This window comes from Eschrichtius robustus, chromosome 15 (genome assembly GCF_028021215.1).
Source record: "Eschrichtius robustus isolate mEscRob2 chromosome 15, mEscRob2.pri, whole genome shotgun sequence".
NCBI classification, from domain to species: domain Eukaryota; kingdom Metazoa; phylum Chordata; class Mammalia; order Artiodactyla; family Eschrichtiidae; genus Eschrichtius; species Eschrichtius robustus.
The window spans coordinates 59,519,443-59,535,452 of record NC_090838.1 but is presented as its reverse complement, the minus strand read 5'-3'; the positions used below and the strand labels follow the sequence as shown (position 1 = coordinate 59,535,452).

The following is a 16,010-nucleotide window of genomic DNA, read 5'->3' as shown; positions in this document are numbered from 1 at the left end:
CCTTCTCCAGGGCCACACACACAGTAAATGGCAGGGAGCACCTCACAGAGACCCCTCTTAAAATGGAGGCAGGAGAATCCAGGAGAGAAATTCCCTAGGTATTGGCACCCAGTAACTCAGCATACTTACCTACCCTTTTTGAGGCCAGGGAAAAGAGCACTCAGGATTGTTAAATTTGGAGAAGGGGACATGGGAAGGTTAAATTTTGATGGGAATCAGGGAGGCAAAAGAATAAAAGTGTACAGAGCACTAAAGAGAAGGGATGTGAGGGGCACTGACCTCGGCTGGGAGAATCACAGAAAAAAGAGGAAAGGTGGCACCATAGATAGGTCCATGCATCTTCTAACCTAGGGCTTCCCTCCCTAAATTTGTGCAAATTGCCAGGGAGAGACTGGTTTAATCTCCAAGGAGCTTTCTGTTCATACGTTAGTCACACGGTATAGTGTAGATTCGTCACAAAGTTTTGAATACTTTAGGAATACTTTCATAAATGGGAGTGGAGTTGAACTCCTCTGTCCCCTGTGTCATTTTAAGAGGAAAATGATTTTTTTTAAAGCTGTCAGATTTATGTGCTGTGGGAAGGAAGAGCAGGATCTGAACCAAGAGATGCATGGGTCCATATCCAGAGAAAACTAATTCGAAAAGATACATGCACCTCAGTGTTATAGCAGCACTATTCACAATAGCCAAGACATGGAAGCAACCTCAATGTCCATCGACAGATGAATGGATAAAAAAGTATACATGTATACATGTGGTACACGTATGCAATGGGATACTACTCAGCCATAAAAAAGAATGAAATAATGCCATTTGCAGCAACATGGATGGACCTCAAGATTATCATACTAAGTGAAGTCAGAAAGAGAAAGACAAATACCATATAATAGCACTTATATGTGGAATGTAAAATGTAACACAAATGAACTTATCTACCAAACAGAAACAGACTCACAGACATAGAGAACAGACTTGTGGTTGCCAAGGAGGGGGTGCTGGGAGGGATGGATTGGGAGTTTGGGATTAGCAGATGCAAACTATTATATATAGACTGGATAAACAACAAGGTCCTACTGTATAGCACAGGGAACTATTGATATGTTCGATACCCTGTGATAAACCATAATGGAAAAGAATATGAAAAAGAACGTATCATATGTATAACTGAATCACTTTGCTGTACAGTAGAAATTAACACAACATTGCAAATCAACTATACTTCAATAAAATAAACTAAAAAAAAAAAAAGAGATGCATGGGTCTGAGGAGTATTAGGCAGGATGGTGCCAGGACGTCTCATAATCCTTTATGTTCTTGTGAATAACATAAGCCTGCGCTCAGGGTGGGGCACTGAGACACTCTGCAGAGGGAATGGAATGCAAGCCCATTTTCTGAAACTTTGAAGTAGGGCATTTACTGGCCTAGGTAGGGATTTGGGGGCAAGGGAGAGGAACACGGAGGAAAAAAGGTGGTTGAGCGAAAAGTGAAGAGCAGCAGAAGGACAGAGTTCTTCTCATGAACAGAACGGTTCTATGAGGAGCTGTAGCCTAAATCAGAGGCTGATTACTATCTAGATCACCTTAAGTCCATTTTCAAAGTGTGTCGACACAATCTTCAGTCCATAAAGAACAACAGTGATTTCAACCTACTGCTGTCAAGGAGGTCGTCAATCATGTAGACACGACTTCTTTGAGCTTTGGATATAATTACCATACATGACCTGACCGAAAGGGCAATATCTTCTATAGGAATGAAAGGAAAATTCCAAAAGTTCATACTCCTTGAAAAAGGAGATCCTATTTGTTTTTTAGACTGGCTCAGGCCAGAGATAACCTGGAATCTGTATTGATACAGGTCACCTTTCAAAGGCTATTGACACAGTAGATGGTTTTTTATTACCTTAGAAACTACTACCTTAGAGGCAGGGGCCCTGGCCATATAGTTAGACAGCATTCAACCTCACTGTTGGCACGACCAGGTGGAGATCAGAACATAGTTTATGCATCAGAGTTTAAAACTCAAAGGGGAAGGGTGGAGGTGTGGTTTCCGTTTACCTTCAGTAACGCAACGCTCAACTGAAATTTGGAATATATTTGGTATACATCTACATTTGAAATTAAACAAATAATCTGTAATACTGTAATTTTTAGCCATTTTCTCCTTTAGGTAATTCATATCTGTTTCCCTAGTCTTGCCTGATTTTCAGACACTCTTTTTATTTATTTATTTATGGCTGCATTGGGTCTTCATTGCTGTGCACAGGCTTTCTCTAGTTGCAGTGAGCAGGGGCTACTCTTTGTTGTGGTGTGCGACCTTCTTATTGCGGTGGCTTCTCTTGCTGCAGAGTATGGGCTCTAGGTGCGTGGGTTTCAGTAGTTGTGGCATGCGGGCTCAGTAGTTGTGGCACGTGGGCTCAGTAGCTGTGGCTCGCGGGCTCAGTAGCTGTGGCTTGTGGGCTCTAGAGCGCAGGCTCAGTAGTTGTGGCGCGTGGGCTTAGTTGCTCCGTGGCATGTGGGATCTTTCTGGACCAGGGCTCGAACCCGTGTCCCCTGCACTGGCAGGCAGATTCTTAACCACTGTGCCACCAGGGAAGCCCCTCAGACACTCTTTTAATATTCCGTTTGATCACTCTGATTTAACAAATCCAACACACAATGAAAATAATAAAAATTATTTCATTTTAGGCAAAGGCCTCCTAAAAAACTAAACCATTTTTGGTCATTTTGGTCACGATGGTGATGATGATGATGATGATTCTTGAAGCGTTGGTCCTTGTTTGAACTAAGTTTCACTGATGACCTCCCAGTTTGCATCAGCCTTATTGGAGCTGAAGGAGAGAGTACTGAGTTACTCTGCTCAAGTAGAGGACTATCCTTCCAACGAGAGCACTTCTTCATAGTTCCATTGTAAGAATGAACTCAGAATGAAGTAAGAAAATTCAGAACCCTCATCTCTCCAGGTTGGTAAATTAGTAGGAGGGAAAACTTAGCAAACCAAAAAGAGAAACCAGTAGGAAGGGAAGGGAAACTGTAGGGGATTTAGAAAGGGAGATGCCAGCTGAACAGTCAGAGCCAGTATTTGGGTGAGATCGACAGAGGAAGTTGCTTCTAATCTTATCTACAAGGAGGAGCTGGCTGAGCAAGGCATGGCCCTTCCTCTGATCTGTCAGTGTCCAAGCTGTTGGTCACTGAGTCATTCTTGTCTATACAACTTTCCTCCCTATCCACGTACCCCTGAAGTGATCTCAAGCTGTGGCTCATTGTCCCACCAGCACAGGCCTCAGGGGGCCTTCTGCATAGAGGTGACCTGATGCCAGGTCAGAGCTGCTCTGGGCTGGAAGAGAGTCATTTCCTTGCTTCTCTAAGAACCACAGCGACCCCCAAAGTATGGAACATGGGGAGAGGGAAGGGGCTCTTTCTGAAGGCAAATCCCAAATGTATGCCTTCTTTAGATAAATGAAAAGATGCCACTCCTCCTTATATCTGAAAGTGCATCAAAGAGTGCAAAAAGGAGCAGTTCCAGAAAGTGATTATAAAACTGTAATCAATGCAAAATAAAACTTCAGAGAAGGTTCTGGGCCATGCAAAAGTGGTTTATGGATCACAAATGTCAGAGTCCCACCACTTCAGAACACATCCGTTTTTGTGAATGAGAAGAATCCTTTAAAAAGTTTATCTTCTTGATATGCCAAGGCTGGGACAATGGTGCTGTTCTGCTCTAGTTTAAGGAAACCTACACAAGGATGCCTCCTCCACCTCCTCCACCTTGTAAACTAGACAAGTGCCTTCAACACCATTTCACTCCTCGTCTCCTTTCTCACCATCCAGTGATTCTGGGGTCATTCTCCACTCCCTTTCTGGCCTGCTTTTGTTCTGACCGATAGACAGTAGCCTACTAAATAGTCTCTGGGGGAAAAGACAGTTTTCTTGTGTATTTTTTTTTTTTTTTATTACTAGAGTTCATTACTACTGTTACAGAGAATAACTGATATATTTATAATTTTGCAGTGGGGACAGGTAGGGATAATGACAGTTCTGTCACTCTGAAATTAACACTGGGAAAACAGCACTGTCTACTCAAGAATACTGAAAGAATATTTGACACTGGCTTTTTAAGCTCTCAATGTTTTTCACTTTTAAGGATTCAAATCTTGGGTCAGCCTGCCAGAAAACATTACCTCATCATACTCTGTCACTGGGTAAAGAAAAAATTCTGAACTAAATGAAGATTCAATTTCATACCAAAGCTCTGAGTCCAAAAACCTTGGACAAAAAGCATGACAAGAAGACCAGAAAAGGATTTTGAATGATGTGACCTTGCGAATGAGTGTCTTGGGAGACCTGGGCCATGGAAGTGAAGGTGGTGCTGAATGCAATGTAATGGCATTGGGGCCTTTGACGCAATGGGCTGGAATGTTTTCCTACCCACCAGGAAGTCTAGCTCAGACATCACAGACCCAGTTCTATAATCACCCCTTCCAGCATTTATCTGCAGCATTCTCCCTTTTCTTAAATTATCACTTCTTTTATTAAATAAAAGTAATTAAGGGCATTAAAATCTTTATGGAAAAAAGATAAAAGAAAACCTCAGGCGCATGACCATGACCACTGTTAATATTTGGGAACTATATGTTTATTTCCACTTTTCACTGTTTTCACATTTCAATGGATCCCCTTTTTTGGGTGATGCAACAGGAACCAGAGATCTTCTTTTTTTTTTTTTTCCCCAAAGGGGAAAACTCAATCCAAGCAAAATTTAATCGACTCACTGACAATCTCTTTTTGATGATCTGTCCCGTGATTTGAACTAAGACCCCACTGAATGCCTTTTACTTTATTTTTAGGTCCCCTTTTCACTCTCACTCATATTAAAAGTTAAATTATGATATAGGGGCAAGATGCGGCTTTACCTGGAGAATTTAAAAGAAATAATCTTTCATTTGAGTATAAGGTCTAACAAACCGCCCGAACTCTGATATCTCATATGAGATTTTACTGTATTTTAGGTGCATAAAGTTGTAGAGATACTTTTTGAAAGGTGTCTTTAAACTGGTTTCAATGGGCATGACTATTCTGGGGAACAGTGGCCACCGAGTTCTGGTCCTCTGTAATTGGAGGGTCTCTATAACTCCTGGTCAACAGGCAGCTGTTATAAATGTATAGTGTCATTTAAAAGCCCCACACTACTTAAAAAAAAAAACACTAAAAAAAAAAACTGCCTTCCCATATGTTTCCACTTAGTGTATACTTGAATATTGCTTAAGTCTTTTCTGTGGCACTCCATCCATCTTCTCTGTTCTGTACATGATGTTTTATTTAATGCACCTTCATTTTATTATGATGGTTCATATGAGCTGTATTCTCAGGACATACCACATAAAATCACCCTTTGTATCTGAGGTAATGATGATCCCTTTAAGAGTCTCGAAACAAATGTGATACAAGGGAGAGGAATCATTGGAGTGTCGGGATCTCCAGGGGTCAAATGCTCCATCCTTTAGTTTCATAGTTAGCTAGGATCAGCCCCCAACAATTTCCACTCAGGGAGAAGATGATGGACCCTGCCTTTACAATCCACCAGAGGACAGTCAACTACTTGCTACGGAAATCCATTCTAAGAAGCACATTCGACTGAAGCTAAGACACAGAAGACATGTTTTGAAAAGTTGTTTTAAAGAAATAAAGAACTACACACCTGCTTTCAGAGCAATTGTTATAATTTATAATTCTATATAAAGTACTATAAAGTACTATATAAGTACAAGGAGGCCTTTTATGTTGGAGATACAAGCTGTGACTTTCCTCGTGTCTCAGACTCAGAGGTTTCAAAGCAATGACTTGTTGCTCCTCAACAGATGGGAAAACTCTCAGTTAATTGTCTCTTTACCCAAATTTAAGCATTTCTTATCATTCCAGGCAGCAGTGGGAACATTTGGTGGGTGAGGAATCCTAATTTCAGAGGATGATGATACAACTGTAACTATTTAATTTTTGCCCCAGAAACTCAAAGTCCAGCATGGTCTTATCTTGAGGACCCCTTCAGTAGCTCTGGGTGAAGAGGAAGCAGCAGGAATCATTGCTCCCTTATAGGCTGGAAAAACTGAGCCACAAAGGGGAAGGTTAGGGCTCAGATCCAAGGTTTCTTGGACTCCCTACGTGGGACTGTCTGGGCTCCCGATGTGGGTATTTCTGTTAAATGTTTTTGCCTTTTCAATAGGTGAAACCACCACCAACATGAATATTAACCAAAATAGACTTCAAGTTAGCCTCTCATTTCTTTAAATCATGGCTCTAACTGGGAATTTCATAAACGGAGAAAGGTACTGTCCTCAGCAGAGAGAGTTTCTCTCCAATAAAAATTTTCTTATCGTGGCCTTCTTTGGTTTTCAACAGCTAAGAAGCTTGCTCAAAAAAATACGCAGGAAGGATAGAGCTGATTCTGGAAGAGCTCAACCTCACAAGAGAGGGGAACTTTCTGGTGGTGGAGGAGGCTGTGGCCAAGTACAGAGCTGCTGGTCTGGGCAGCTCCTGCCTCTAATGGACAACAGGGTACAAGGGCATTTTCTGCCATGTGTACTCATGACTCCTGGCTGTGACGGATGCATGGCAGAATGGAGCCAGGATGCTAAAGGGACTGGACAAGCTGTAACAATAGGCTAAATTAAATAATTTAGGTATTTAGGATTAAAAGCCAGGTCTAGCGCTTAAGAAAATTGATCCTGGCGTGGGGGACCCCTGGCTCAGTCACAGCCGGGGTGAAGAGGATCTGGGGGTTTCAGGCTGTCTGGTCAAATTGAGACAGTTGTGTGACTGCCCAGGGAAAGCGAATGGATTCTCAGGCCACATTGGGAGGTCAGCGCCCCTCCCTCAGGTGACCAGCCTGCTCCAGTCTGCTCTGCGGTGATGAGATCCCACCTGTTGGGAAATTGGGGGCACCTCAGCCAGGAGGCCGGGGACAAACTGGGAGGCCTCCCAGGAGAGCTACTCAGTCACAAGCATCAGTTGGGCTTTTTGTTAAACACACAGATGCCAAACCCTTGGGTCTACTGAATCACAATTACCAAGGGCATCTACCATCTCAACATACACTAAAAGTTTGCGATACATGAAGTTGAGGAGTTAGGTAAGAATAGAGCACAGTGCCTGGCTCATGGTAAAAGACCCAGTTATAAGTGATAAAAAATGGTGAATAAATAAAGAACAAGATCTACTCTTAGCCATTATCATCAGTGATGTGTGTGCATGCGTGTGTGTGTGTGTGTGTGTGTGCGTGCACGTGTTCCTCACGTTGGTGGACGTTGGGATATTAACTAGATTCAAGGTCCCTAAAGCAAAGAGATTAACCTTTCTCCTTTTGGAGACTTTCTGTAGGTAGCTTGGGGAGATACATTTACACAGAGAAGTTTTCTAATCACAGCAGGGGCCTACAGCTCATTCTGCTTATGAACTGCTCTGACAAAGCCACCAATATAGTAGTAGGACTACCAGAACCCTGATAAGGAAACTGGGGACTTCTGAAGAAGAGGCTGGCTCTGGGGAAAGTGGTCCATCTGTGATAGATGAGGAAGTTGTGACCTTTGGTCTCATTTGTTTAATTCTTTTAAACATTGATTAAGTCCATGAAATAAAAAACATAATAATCTCTACATTGTAACCATTAGCAGAACTAAAAACGAGTTTCCTGATGTCCACATAGGGCAGTAATAAAGGCTCCTGGCTTGTTTTAATTGGACCTGAGCTTTTCAGACCAAGGTCTCTCCTGCCTTTGGGACCACTTATATTCCTTCTCCCTTGAGGGCCCTCCACCCCAATTAAGTGCTGATCTAGGTGGGGCAGGGATATTTAATAGGCCTTTGGTTTTCTGTTAGCCTTTTATTAATGCTGTAAGTTACAGAGGCCAGATGTCCTCGGCTGGGTTTCACCTTCTATGCTGGGTTCCTGGCTGTTGTGGTTTTGTTCCGGCTGTGATCTCTGACTCCTGCTGAAAGCTGGTCGAAGTCAAGGCTGGAAGTGCTACCCCTCTTAGCAGAGCCCCAGGCTGAAGTAGGTGCTTTGTGAGGGAGCAGGCTGGCAGGTACCATCTCCCTTTCCGGGGACCTTCCCAGCAGCTTTCTGCTCTTAACCTACCCTTGCCACTTTCATATCCTCCAGTGAGGAGGGCTTTATCTAAGGGGTCTGAATCTGTGACAACGGCATATTGAATTGATTGCTTTTTAGACTGACAAACACAATGGAATCTCCCTATTTATTTATCCTTAATATGAAAATACACAAGGATACCCAACTCCCTAATTTTTTTCAGAACTGAAAATAAAACTTCAAATTCCCAGCTGTCATTTATTACTATTGCCTTTAGCTCAAGTATTTAAAAAATAAATTTGCTTTAGAAACTGACCCAGGACTTCTGCAATCCACTGTAGCTGAATCCTGCCTGTTTAATTTTAATCAACAAAGGCGTGGGGTGACTTTCCTGCGATTTTCCTATGAGGGCTGGGAGCATGGATTGTGAAAACGTTTGCCTCCTGGATGGACACTACTTTGGAGGGGTCTCTCTCTCTCTCGGTTCCTCTGGGTCTTCTTAAGAGTGCTCAAGGAGACTGAATCCCTTGTACTGAGCAATCTGGGGGGTGGGGGGGGGGTAGGAGCCACGCTGAAGAACTTGCCCATGAGAACCTGTGGGTCTTCTGAAAAGTAGCTCCAGAACCAGCTGGGGGCCAGTACTCTGGGATCTCAGCCTGACCTGAGGACAGCAAATTCACAAACCACGTGACTGAAAGGGGACAGACATTTTTCTCGTGATTTTTTCTCTATGAGAATCCAAACTTTATAGGGAAGACTGTCTTTTCTGCATACCTCCTGATGCCTAGAAAAATAAGTGAATTGTGTACCTGTGAATATGCCCCTCACACACAGACCCTCCCTCTGGGCCTGTTCCTTGCCCTGTCCCACTCCTGACCTCCAGGAGTTGATCAACAAGAACATTTTCTCATAGTGACAGTCATGATGTGTGCCAGCCACCGTCCTAAGCACTTCGTAGACCATATTGCGTTTAATCCTCACAACCTTCCACGAGCTCATTTGGCAGGTTCAGGTAGGGTAGTTAACCAAACCCAGGCAGCATGTGGTAGAGCTGGGTGGCAAACCTAGCCATGCTTCTCTGTATTGTTCTTTTGCTCTCAGCTAAGCAATTCTGAGCCCCGGATTGGTATTGCTTATACAGAAATAATTGCACTAATTTGAACTCTCCCCGCTTCCCATTGTACTCCTGTAACAAGCAAGAGGATGAGGGAGCCATCTCTGTGACCTGGACTTGGGCCAGCAGCAGAGATGGGAGGCCCTGAGGCCCTAAGCACTTTTGGTGGGAACTGCTGACTGGTGAGATGGACGTCAGTGCTTGGCAGGAAGCTAGAACAGGTCATTACACAGATGGTTTGTAAGTTCCAAGGACAGGAAGCAGTGGTCGTCCGTTTGAGCCAAGGTTTGCAAAGAGTGAATCGGGGCCAAACCTCATTTTTTTTGCAAGTCTCACCAGAATCATAGATGGGGGCTGACAGATGTAGTTTATCTGCATTTCAGCAAATCATTTCACAGCGTGTCTCACAGCACATTTAGAGAAAAGATGGACAGATGTGGGCTGGATGTTTAGTGGTAATTTAGATGGTTCGGAGAAGGTTGAACAAACAGCATCCCAAGAGTGTTGATGAACGTAGCAATGACAATGGCCATTTGTTCTGAGTGCCATACACAGGGTCAAGGGTGTAGCCAGCACTTAGTAAATATTTGTTGGTCGTATTAAACTCAGGGGAAGTCTTTAGTGACCCCATGAAAGGGCTCTTTCTTTGATTTAGCAAACATTTACAGAATAGATGAGGAGTTTGGGGAGTGGAGGTCTGATCCTCGATGGAGGGAGGGAAAAGTCAGGTCCATTTTCTTTGACCTCTGGAGCCCAGCCTCACAGACATGGTGTTGACAGAGGACAACTGTGGGTCTCTTGCCATGTTTGGATGCACTGTTTCACAGCACTTAGGAATTCTGAGGGGGAGGTGTGGAGACTACTGTGGGAAAATTGTGTGTGTGTGTGTGTGTGTGTGTGCGCACGCTTGGTTTTCTGGCTCACTGCCCGCCTAGAAGCAGATCATCTCCACTTACCTGTTTTTCATATTGGGCTTATGGTAAGATTGCATTTAAAGAAGGCCTTCTCCTTTTGGCTCAAAAATGTTCGAAAACCACAGACTCTCATGGTACTGAAGATTCCTTCTAGCTCTAAAAATGAAGTGCTTCTTAAAAACTGTGTGGCAGGAGGGAGTGCTAAAGGCAAGCTCTAAAACACATCGGCTTTGTTTCCCATTTTCCTTTCACCTCCTGGTAGGCTCAGTCTCCTTGGCAAGTCACTAAAAGTGTCCCCACCTTGAGGCCCGCCATTTTCTTTCTTGTGAGCCCTCCTTCCTGACACCCTCTCAGCCCCGCAACTAGTCTTCCTGTATCAAACTGCATTCTTAAGTATAAATGACTGGCAACTTCCATTTCCCCGGTGCAGATATTTGCACTGTTAAAGACCCAAACTGAGAGAGAAGCCCTCTGATTGGTAGGGTTTTAAGCAGTGTGGCCAAGTGAAGAATTTGAGGAAGGGAGGGAGAGAGATTTGGGGCCAGTGGAGACTCCATGAAGTCTACCTAGAGAAATGTGGCCATTTGCCCGGGTACATTAGTTCATTCAAAACTATTTTTAAAACACCTACTATGGGCTAGCACTCTACTAGACACTAGAGGTAAATATTGAGTAAACATAATCTCAGTCTCTACGCTCATAAAGTTTACAGTCTGGGGAGAGACTGTGACTTTACTTAAAAATTAATTCACTAATTCAACAATTCTTCCCTGAGCACCTATTATACGCTGGCATACAGCAGTGAATAAACCAGATGAAGTTCATGCCCTCTGGGGCTTATATTTAAATAAGTACATGATTAAAATCTAAGATACGTGTGTGAGGAATGTTAAAACGGGAGTTTTGTCTACGCTCCAAGATGCAGGAGATTCTGAGGAGGTTTCTAACCACCCAATGCAGGTTTCCAAGGCAACATCTGTAAGCCGGCTCCATGATGCTTGGACCCCTCAGCTGGATGAAAGATCTGCAAAGGGGTTGGGGTAGGGAGAAGGGTTTCTAGGGGTACTGTTGCTGTGCTGTGACTCCCCAGTGGCCCGCCCACCTGGGCAAGAGGTATAGGGAGGGGGGAGGGCTTCCCCTCAAGCCTAGTGAGGTGAGTAAGGAGACAGAGAGCTTGGAAGCGAGTTCCCTGAAGATGGTGAGCACAGAGTTCTGGAAGCCGCCCGTGGCAGTGGGATAGAGATGGCTGCCATAGGGTTGGCCAGGCCACGTGTTGTGTGAGTATCTCCTGTGGAGCAGATGTGGCCGTGCAGAAGGGATCCAGTGTGGAGCCAGCTTGGATCCTGTCTAAAGCCATCTAGTGGACAGAGGGACTTGGGCGGCAAGAAGCTGGAGATGAATGCTCCATCCAGAGGTTCTGGAAGCAGCTACAAGCAAACACGGGGAATAAAGAGACATCACCCAGGTCACAGAAACTGCAGGAGGGGATCCAGAAGGAGCTCCAGACACCCCAGGGGAAAACAGAGTCAGCATTTAGCCCGTGCTGGGCCCAGCTTAATGGTCCAAGTTCAAGGAAAATCTATTCTTTCTCTTATCTCTGCTGCCCTGTCCTCGACCAGATGGTGTAAGAAATTGGCTGACAAGCTGGGGTGGGGCTGAGAAGGAGAAGAGCAAAGTGGAGAAACAGAGGAGAGACACCCGTACCCTTCCTCCATGGGGATTCCAGCTCAGGGCGGGGCGGGGGGAAGACAGAACACGGGATCAGGTTGGAGGTTTTAATTAATGTCTTAGATTGGACTTTCTGACTGCTGAATTTAGAGTGCGTTCCTGATTGCAGATCTGCCTACAACCTGAGAGTGGGCTGAGGAGTTGTGGTCCTGCCAAGTTCGTATCTGGTGGCAGGAGGAAAATCTCTCAGTGAATAAAGCGTACAACGGGTGGAGGGAGATACAAACCAAAGTTATATTTTGATCATGCGCAAGTCATCTTGCGCCACGTACCAGGTACCAGAGCTCAGAAGGAGAGAAACCCAGTTTTGTAGGGGCTGGTAACGAGGAATTAGCCCAGACTGCAGGCCAGGGAGTGGCTTGGTCTCCCTGAGGCTGGGGTGTCCTGCATCATTTTCTCTTCTTCCTCCTCGCAGGCCCTAGAAACACTCTCCTGGACTGCGCTCTTGCACATGCTCAGTTCCTTACACACTTCCAGCTCTTCTCTGACGGCTGCCTGTGACCTAGTGTGGACAGCTCCGGCTCTGGCCTCAGTCCTGCCCTGGCTCAGCCTCGCTGACTGTGCATCCTCGGGGGCTGGTGAAGGGACAGGAGAAGCTGGACTGACCTCTCTCCCGCAGCCTGCGTCAGCCCGTTACGCTCGGCGCTTGGGGTCCAGTGTCCCCGCTGTGTCCTGTGGCTGCTGGCACCTGGGGCATGGTCATCTGCTCGCGAATTGTAAAAGTCAGAGGAAACGCTGACTGGAACCCAGGCCTCCTGGCATTCAGGCTCTTTCCAAGAACCACTTTGGGGAGACGGACTGAGGTGTTGTCCTGACACTCCGAAATGGAATGTATGCACGAGCATGAAGGAAATACATCTGGGCATTTAACAGAGTGTTAGAGACGGGGTCTGGCAAACCCGCCGAGCCGTGTGCTTCCGTAGCGTGAGCTTTTCCACGGTGCGACTCTGGCAGGGCCCCTGGCCTTTGCAGAAGGGAACTAAGGTGATGGAATGGACTGACATCTCACCAAGGATGGGCACTTTTGGAAGATGTCTGTTTCACCTCGTTTGTAACATACCCCAATTTGTTTGTGATTTTTTCAGTGTATAGAAAAGAAAATAAAGGAAGGTCTGGTCCCGTCAGAAAAACAGGTTTGTTAAAAGGGGCAGCCGTTTCTGTGTGAGTTAGAAGCACAAAGCAGACGTGGGGATGTTGCTTGCGTCTCCACCTCAGGCAGCTGGCCATTTGGCTGAGAAAGAGATCACAGACTCCTTGGCCAGGGAGGCAGAGCTTAAAGCGGTCCAGGAAGTGAGTGCCCAAGGCTACAAACTCAAGGTTTAAGCCCAAATTCAAGGCTCAAGCTGCTCTGTGGGTTTCAGGCCCCTCCTGTGTAAAAGGAAGGCACCAGCTTTAGGGAAAGGACTCTTAGGGCAACAGCTTTAGGGTTAATTTGTACTTTGTAGGTTATTTATTTTGTTTAATATTTAGTACTAATTGTATATGGTATTATGTTGTTTACAAAACACAACAAAGAAAGGGATACATATGCTGTTTTCATAGTGTAATTATATATCTAATTATCATATTAATTATTATTAAGACATCAGTCAGGTTAAGGGGTCACAGTTGGGGCCATTCTCAGGTATGGCACCTCCAGTTAGAGCTGGTGCCCTGCAGCTGGGGACTGGCCTTCAGCAACGTGGGCCTGGGGACAGGCCCCCCTCCCTGGGGGTTGGTGGTCATAGAAGGAGAACCTAATGGATCTTCTTCTCTGCAAAGGAGACGGGGTGCCTTCCCTGGCTTTGCATCCCTGCCCCCCGCACTCAGCAAAAGTACTATGTCTGAAATCTTGGAGGATCCTCTTTCCCTCTGTCACCTCCGCGCTCTTCTCTCCTCTCCTTCCACCTCCGCTTCCCCGGCCTCCTCCTCCCTGGCCTCTTTCCTTGTCCTTCTCAACCGCCTTCCTGCTTCTCCTCTTGCTGAGCACCTATCCCATGTGAGGTGCTAGAGATGGAAAGGGGGAGAAACCAGCTATGAAATGCTGAATGAGTGGGACACGAAGGAATGTGATGATGGCTCAGGGGCAGACGGCATCTCCGAGTCCTGAGAGGGACTGGCAAAGCTTTCTAGAGGAGATATGACTTGTGTTGAGTTACAGTGAGAGGACAGGAAAGGCCAGGATAATTTGGGCTGAGGCGTGGTGTGAGTGGAGGTCCTGATGCTGGAATACGTAAGGCCTGTTGGCTGAAACAATGTCTCAAAGGGCAGGCTGCTTAGCGCAGGACTCGTGGAGAGGCAGGCAGAGTCTGCCTGGCTGTGTGGGGCTATGCTGTTAGCGCTGCTGCTTAGCCCAGCGTTTCCCAAAGTGCCTTCCCCAGGGCGCTAGTGATGCTGTATAAAAACAGAGCAGTCGGGCTTCCCTGGTGGTGCAGCGGTTGAGAATCTGCCTGCCAATGCGGGGGGACACGGGTTCGAGCCCTGGTCTGGGAAGATCCCACGTGCCGCGGAGCAACTGGGCCCGTGAGCCACGACTACTGAGCCTGCGCGTCTGGAGCCTGTGCTCCGCAACAAGAGAGGCCGCAGTGGTGGGAGGCCCGTGCACCGCGATGAAGAGTGGCCCCCGCTCCGCGATGAAGAGTGGCCCCCGCTCGCCACAGCTGGAGAAAGCCCTCGCACAGAAACGAAGACCCAACGCAGCCAAAAATGAATAAATAAATAAATAAATTTAAAAAAAAATCGAGCACTCTGGTCTAACTCTTAAGAATTCCCAGAATTGGATTCCATTGTTCTTAAAAAAAAAAACAACAAAACAGAGCAGTCATTTTCAAGTTTGGGAAATGCTGCATGATATATCCCTCCCCTTTGGAGACTCCCAGTGCCATTGGCTCATGAAAGCATCTTTGAAGTCTTGCGGATAAAAAAAAAACAAAACCTTTTTCACATTGTTAAGTGCAACATTTCCCAAACTTATTTGACACCTATAAGCAGCTGGGGAATAAGTGTCCACAAAACACATCTGTGTGCAGGCAGGGGGAGCCAGTGAAGGTTTCAGAGGGGGTGTAGTTCATTGCTGTCAAGGAATCAGAACTCCCTCACATCAGCGAGGGGGGTGAGGGGTGTATGCAGACGTGCCAAACACCTGCCGCTGCGGTTGATCCCCCTCTGTTTTCCTGGGAGAAGACTTGTTGGCTGGTAGGTGAGGGAGGGAGAGTTCTCATTCCTTAGCACTGAAAGCATTAATGAAGGCTCAACGTGCACGCCAAGAAAATGTTTTCGCTGGCCGGAGAAGGGGTTGCATATACATATGCACGCACGTGTAAACTTGCTGACTGGCGACCCTGTTGGTCTCCTTGTTTCTTTTTGTTTAGCCAAAGCCTGAGCATCCTCGAAGGAAAAGCTGAAGTCATACCTCCTCTCTGCAGTCTTTTCAGACCAAGCCTGGCCTCTGGCTTACCCCCTCCACCCATGATCTCTCTCTTCTTCTTTTTACTGTCAGCTGTGAACAATCACTTTCTGACACACCACCTGGTTTCTTCCCCATCCCCTCAGTCCCCTACTCAGGAGTGCCTACCCCATGCTGTGCCCAAGCGTGCATGGGACATTGGCTGATGATTGGCATATATGGCAATGCATTCTGCTTTTTCAGCCTCCACATGGCAGCAGGGCAAATGAATGTGCAAACGACTCCTCTTCCTGCCAGCCCCAAAATGAGATAGAACAGAATCACTTCACTTTTATTTCTATTGAAGCGATTCTGGACTACAGCAAGGTCCCATTGTTCATCTCCACGTGATTCTAAAGGTCACCATGAACAGTCAAGAAGGTAACAGCTAGGCACGACCATGAATTAACAAAGCAAAACCAAAGGGTGACAAACAATGGCACCCTGCTGGAGTTTCATTCTGCTTTCTGGGCATTATTGAGAGGTCACTCCTGGGTTTCAGAATCCATCCACTCCTGGCCATTTCCTCTCCATCCTTTTGCAGGTCACCACCACTGCCTCTCCCCCAGGGCTGCTGTAACCAGCTCTTCACTGGTCTCCCGGTTTCCACTCTGGACCCCCTACAATCCATTCTCCCCCTCGCATCAAGCGCAGTCTTGGTAGAACGTGAATTATATCACGCCCCTCCTCTGCTAACCCTCCACGCCATGCAGCCTTCCTGTTACATGCAGAGTAACATCCAATCCCCGGTT

The 16,010-nt window shown here is 46.0% G+C and overlaps 1 protein-coding gene across 2 annotated transcripts in view; it reads right to left on the bottom strand.

The window, feature by feature from the left end:
* ANTXR1 (ANTXR cell adhesion molecule 1) overlaps positions 1-16,010 on the bottom strand; it is a 243,333-nt gene that overhangs the window by 22,188 nt on the left and 205,135 nt on the right. Inside the window, exon 18 of one of the 2 annotated variants that reach the window (XM_068565028.1) lies at positions 12,108-13,202. The exons of the other annotated variant lie outside the window; for it this stretch is intronic. Within the exon in view, the coding sequence (XP_068421129.1) occupies positions 13,173-13,202 (30 nt within the window). The 3' untranslated portion in view covers positions 12,108-13,172. Of the gene's footprint in view, positions 1-12,107; positions 13,203-16,010 lie in introns of those variants that run through there. 2 annotated transcript variants of the gene reach the window in all.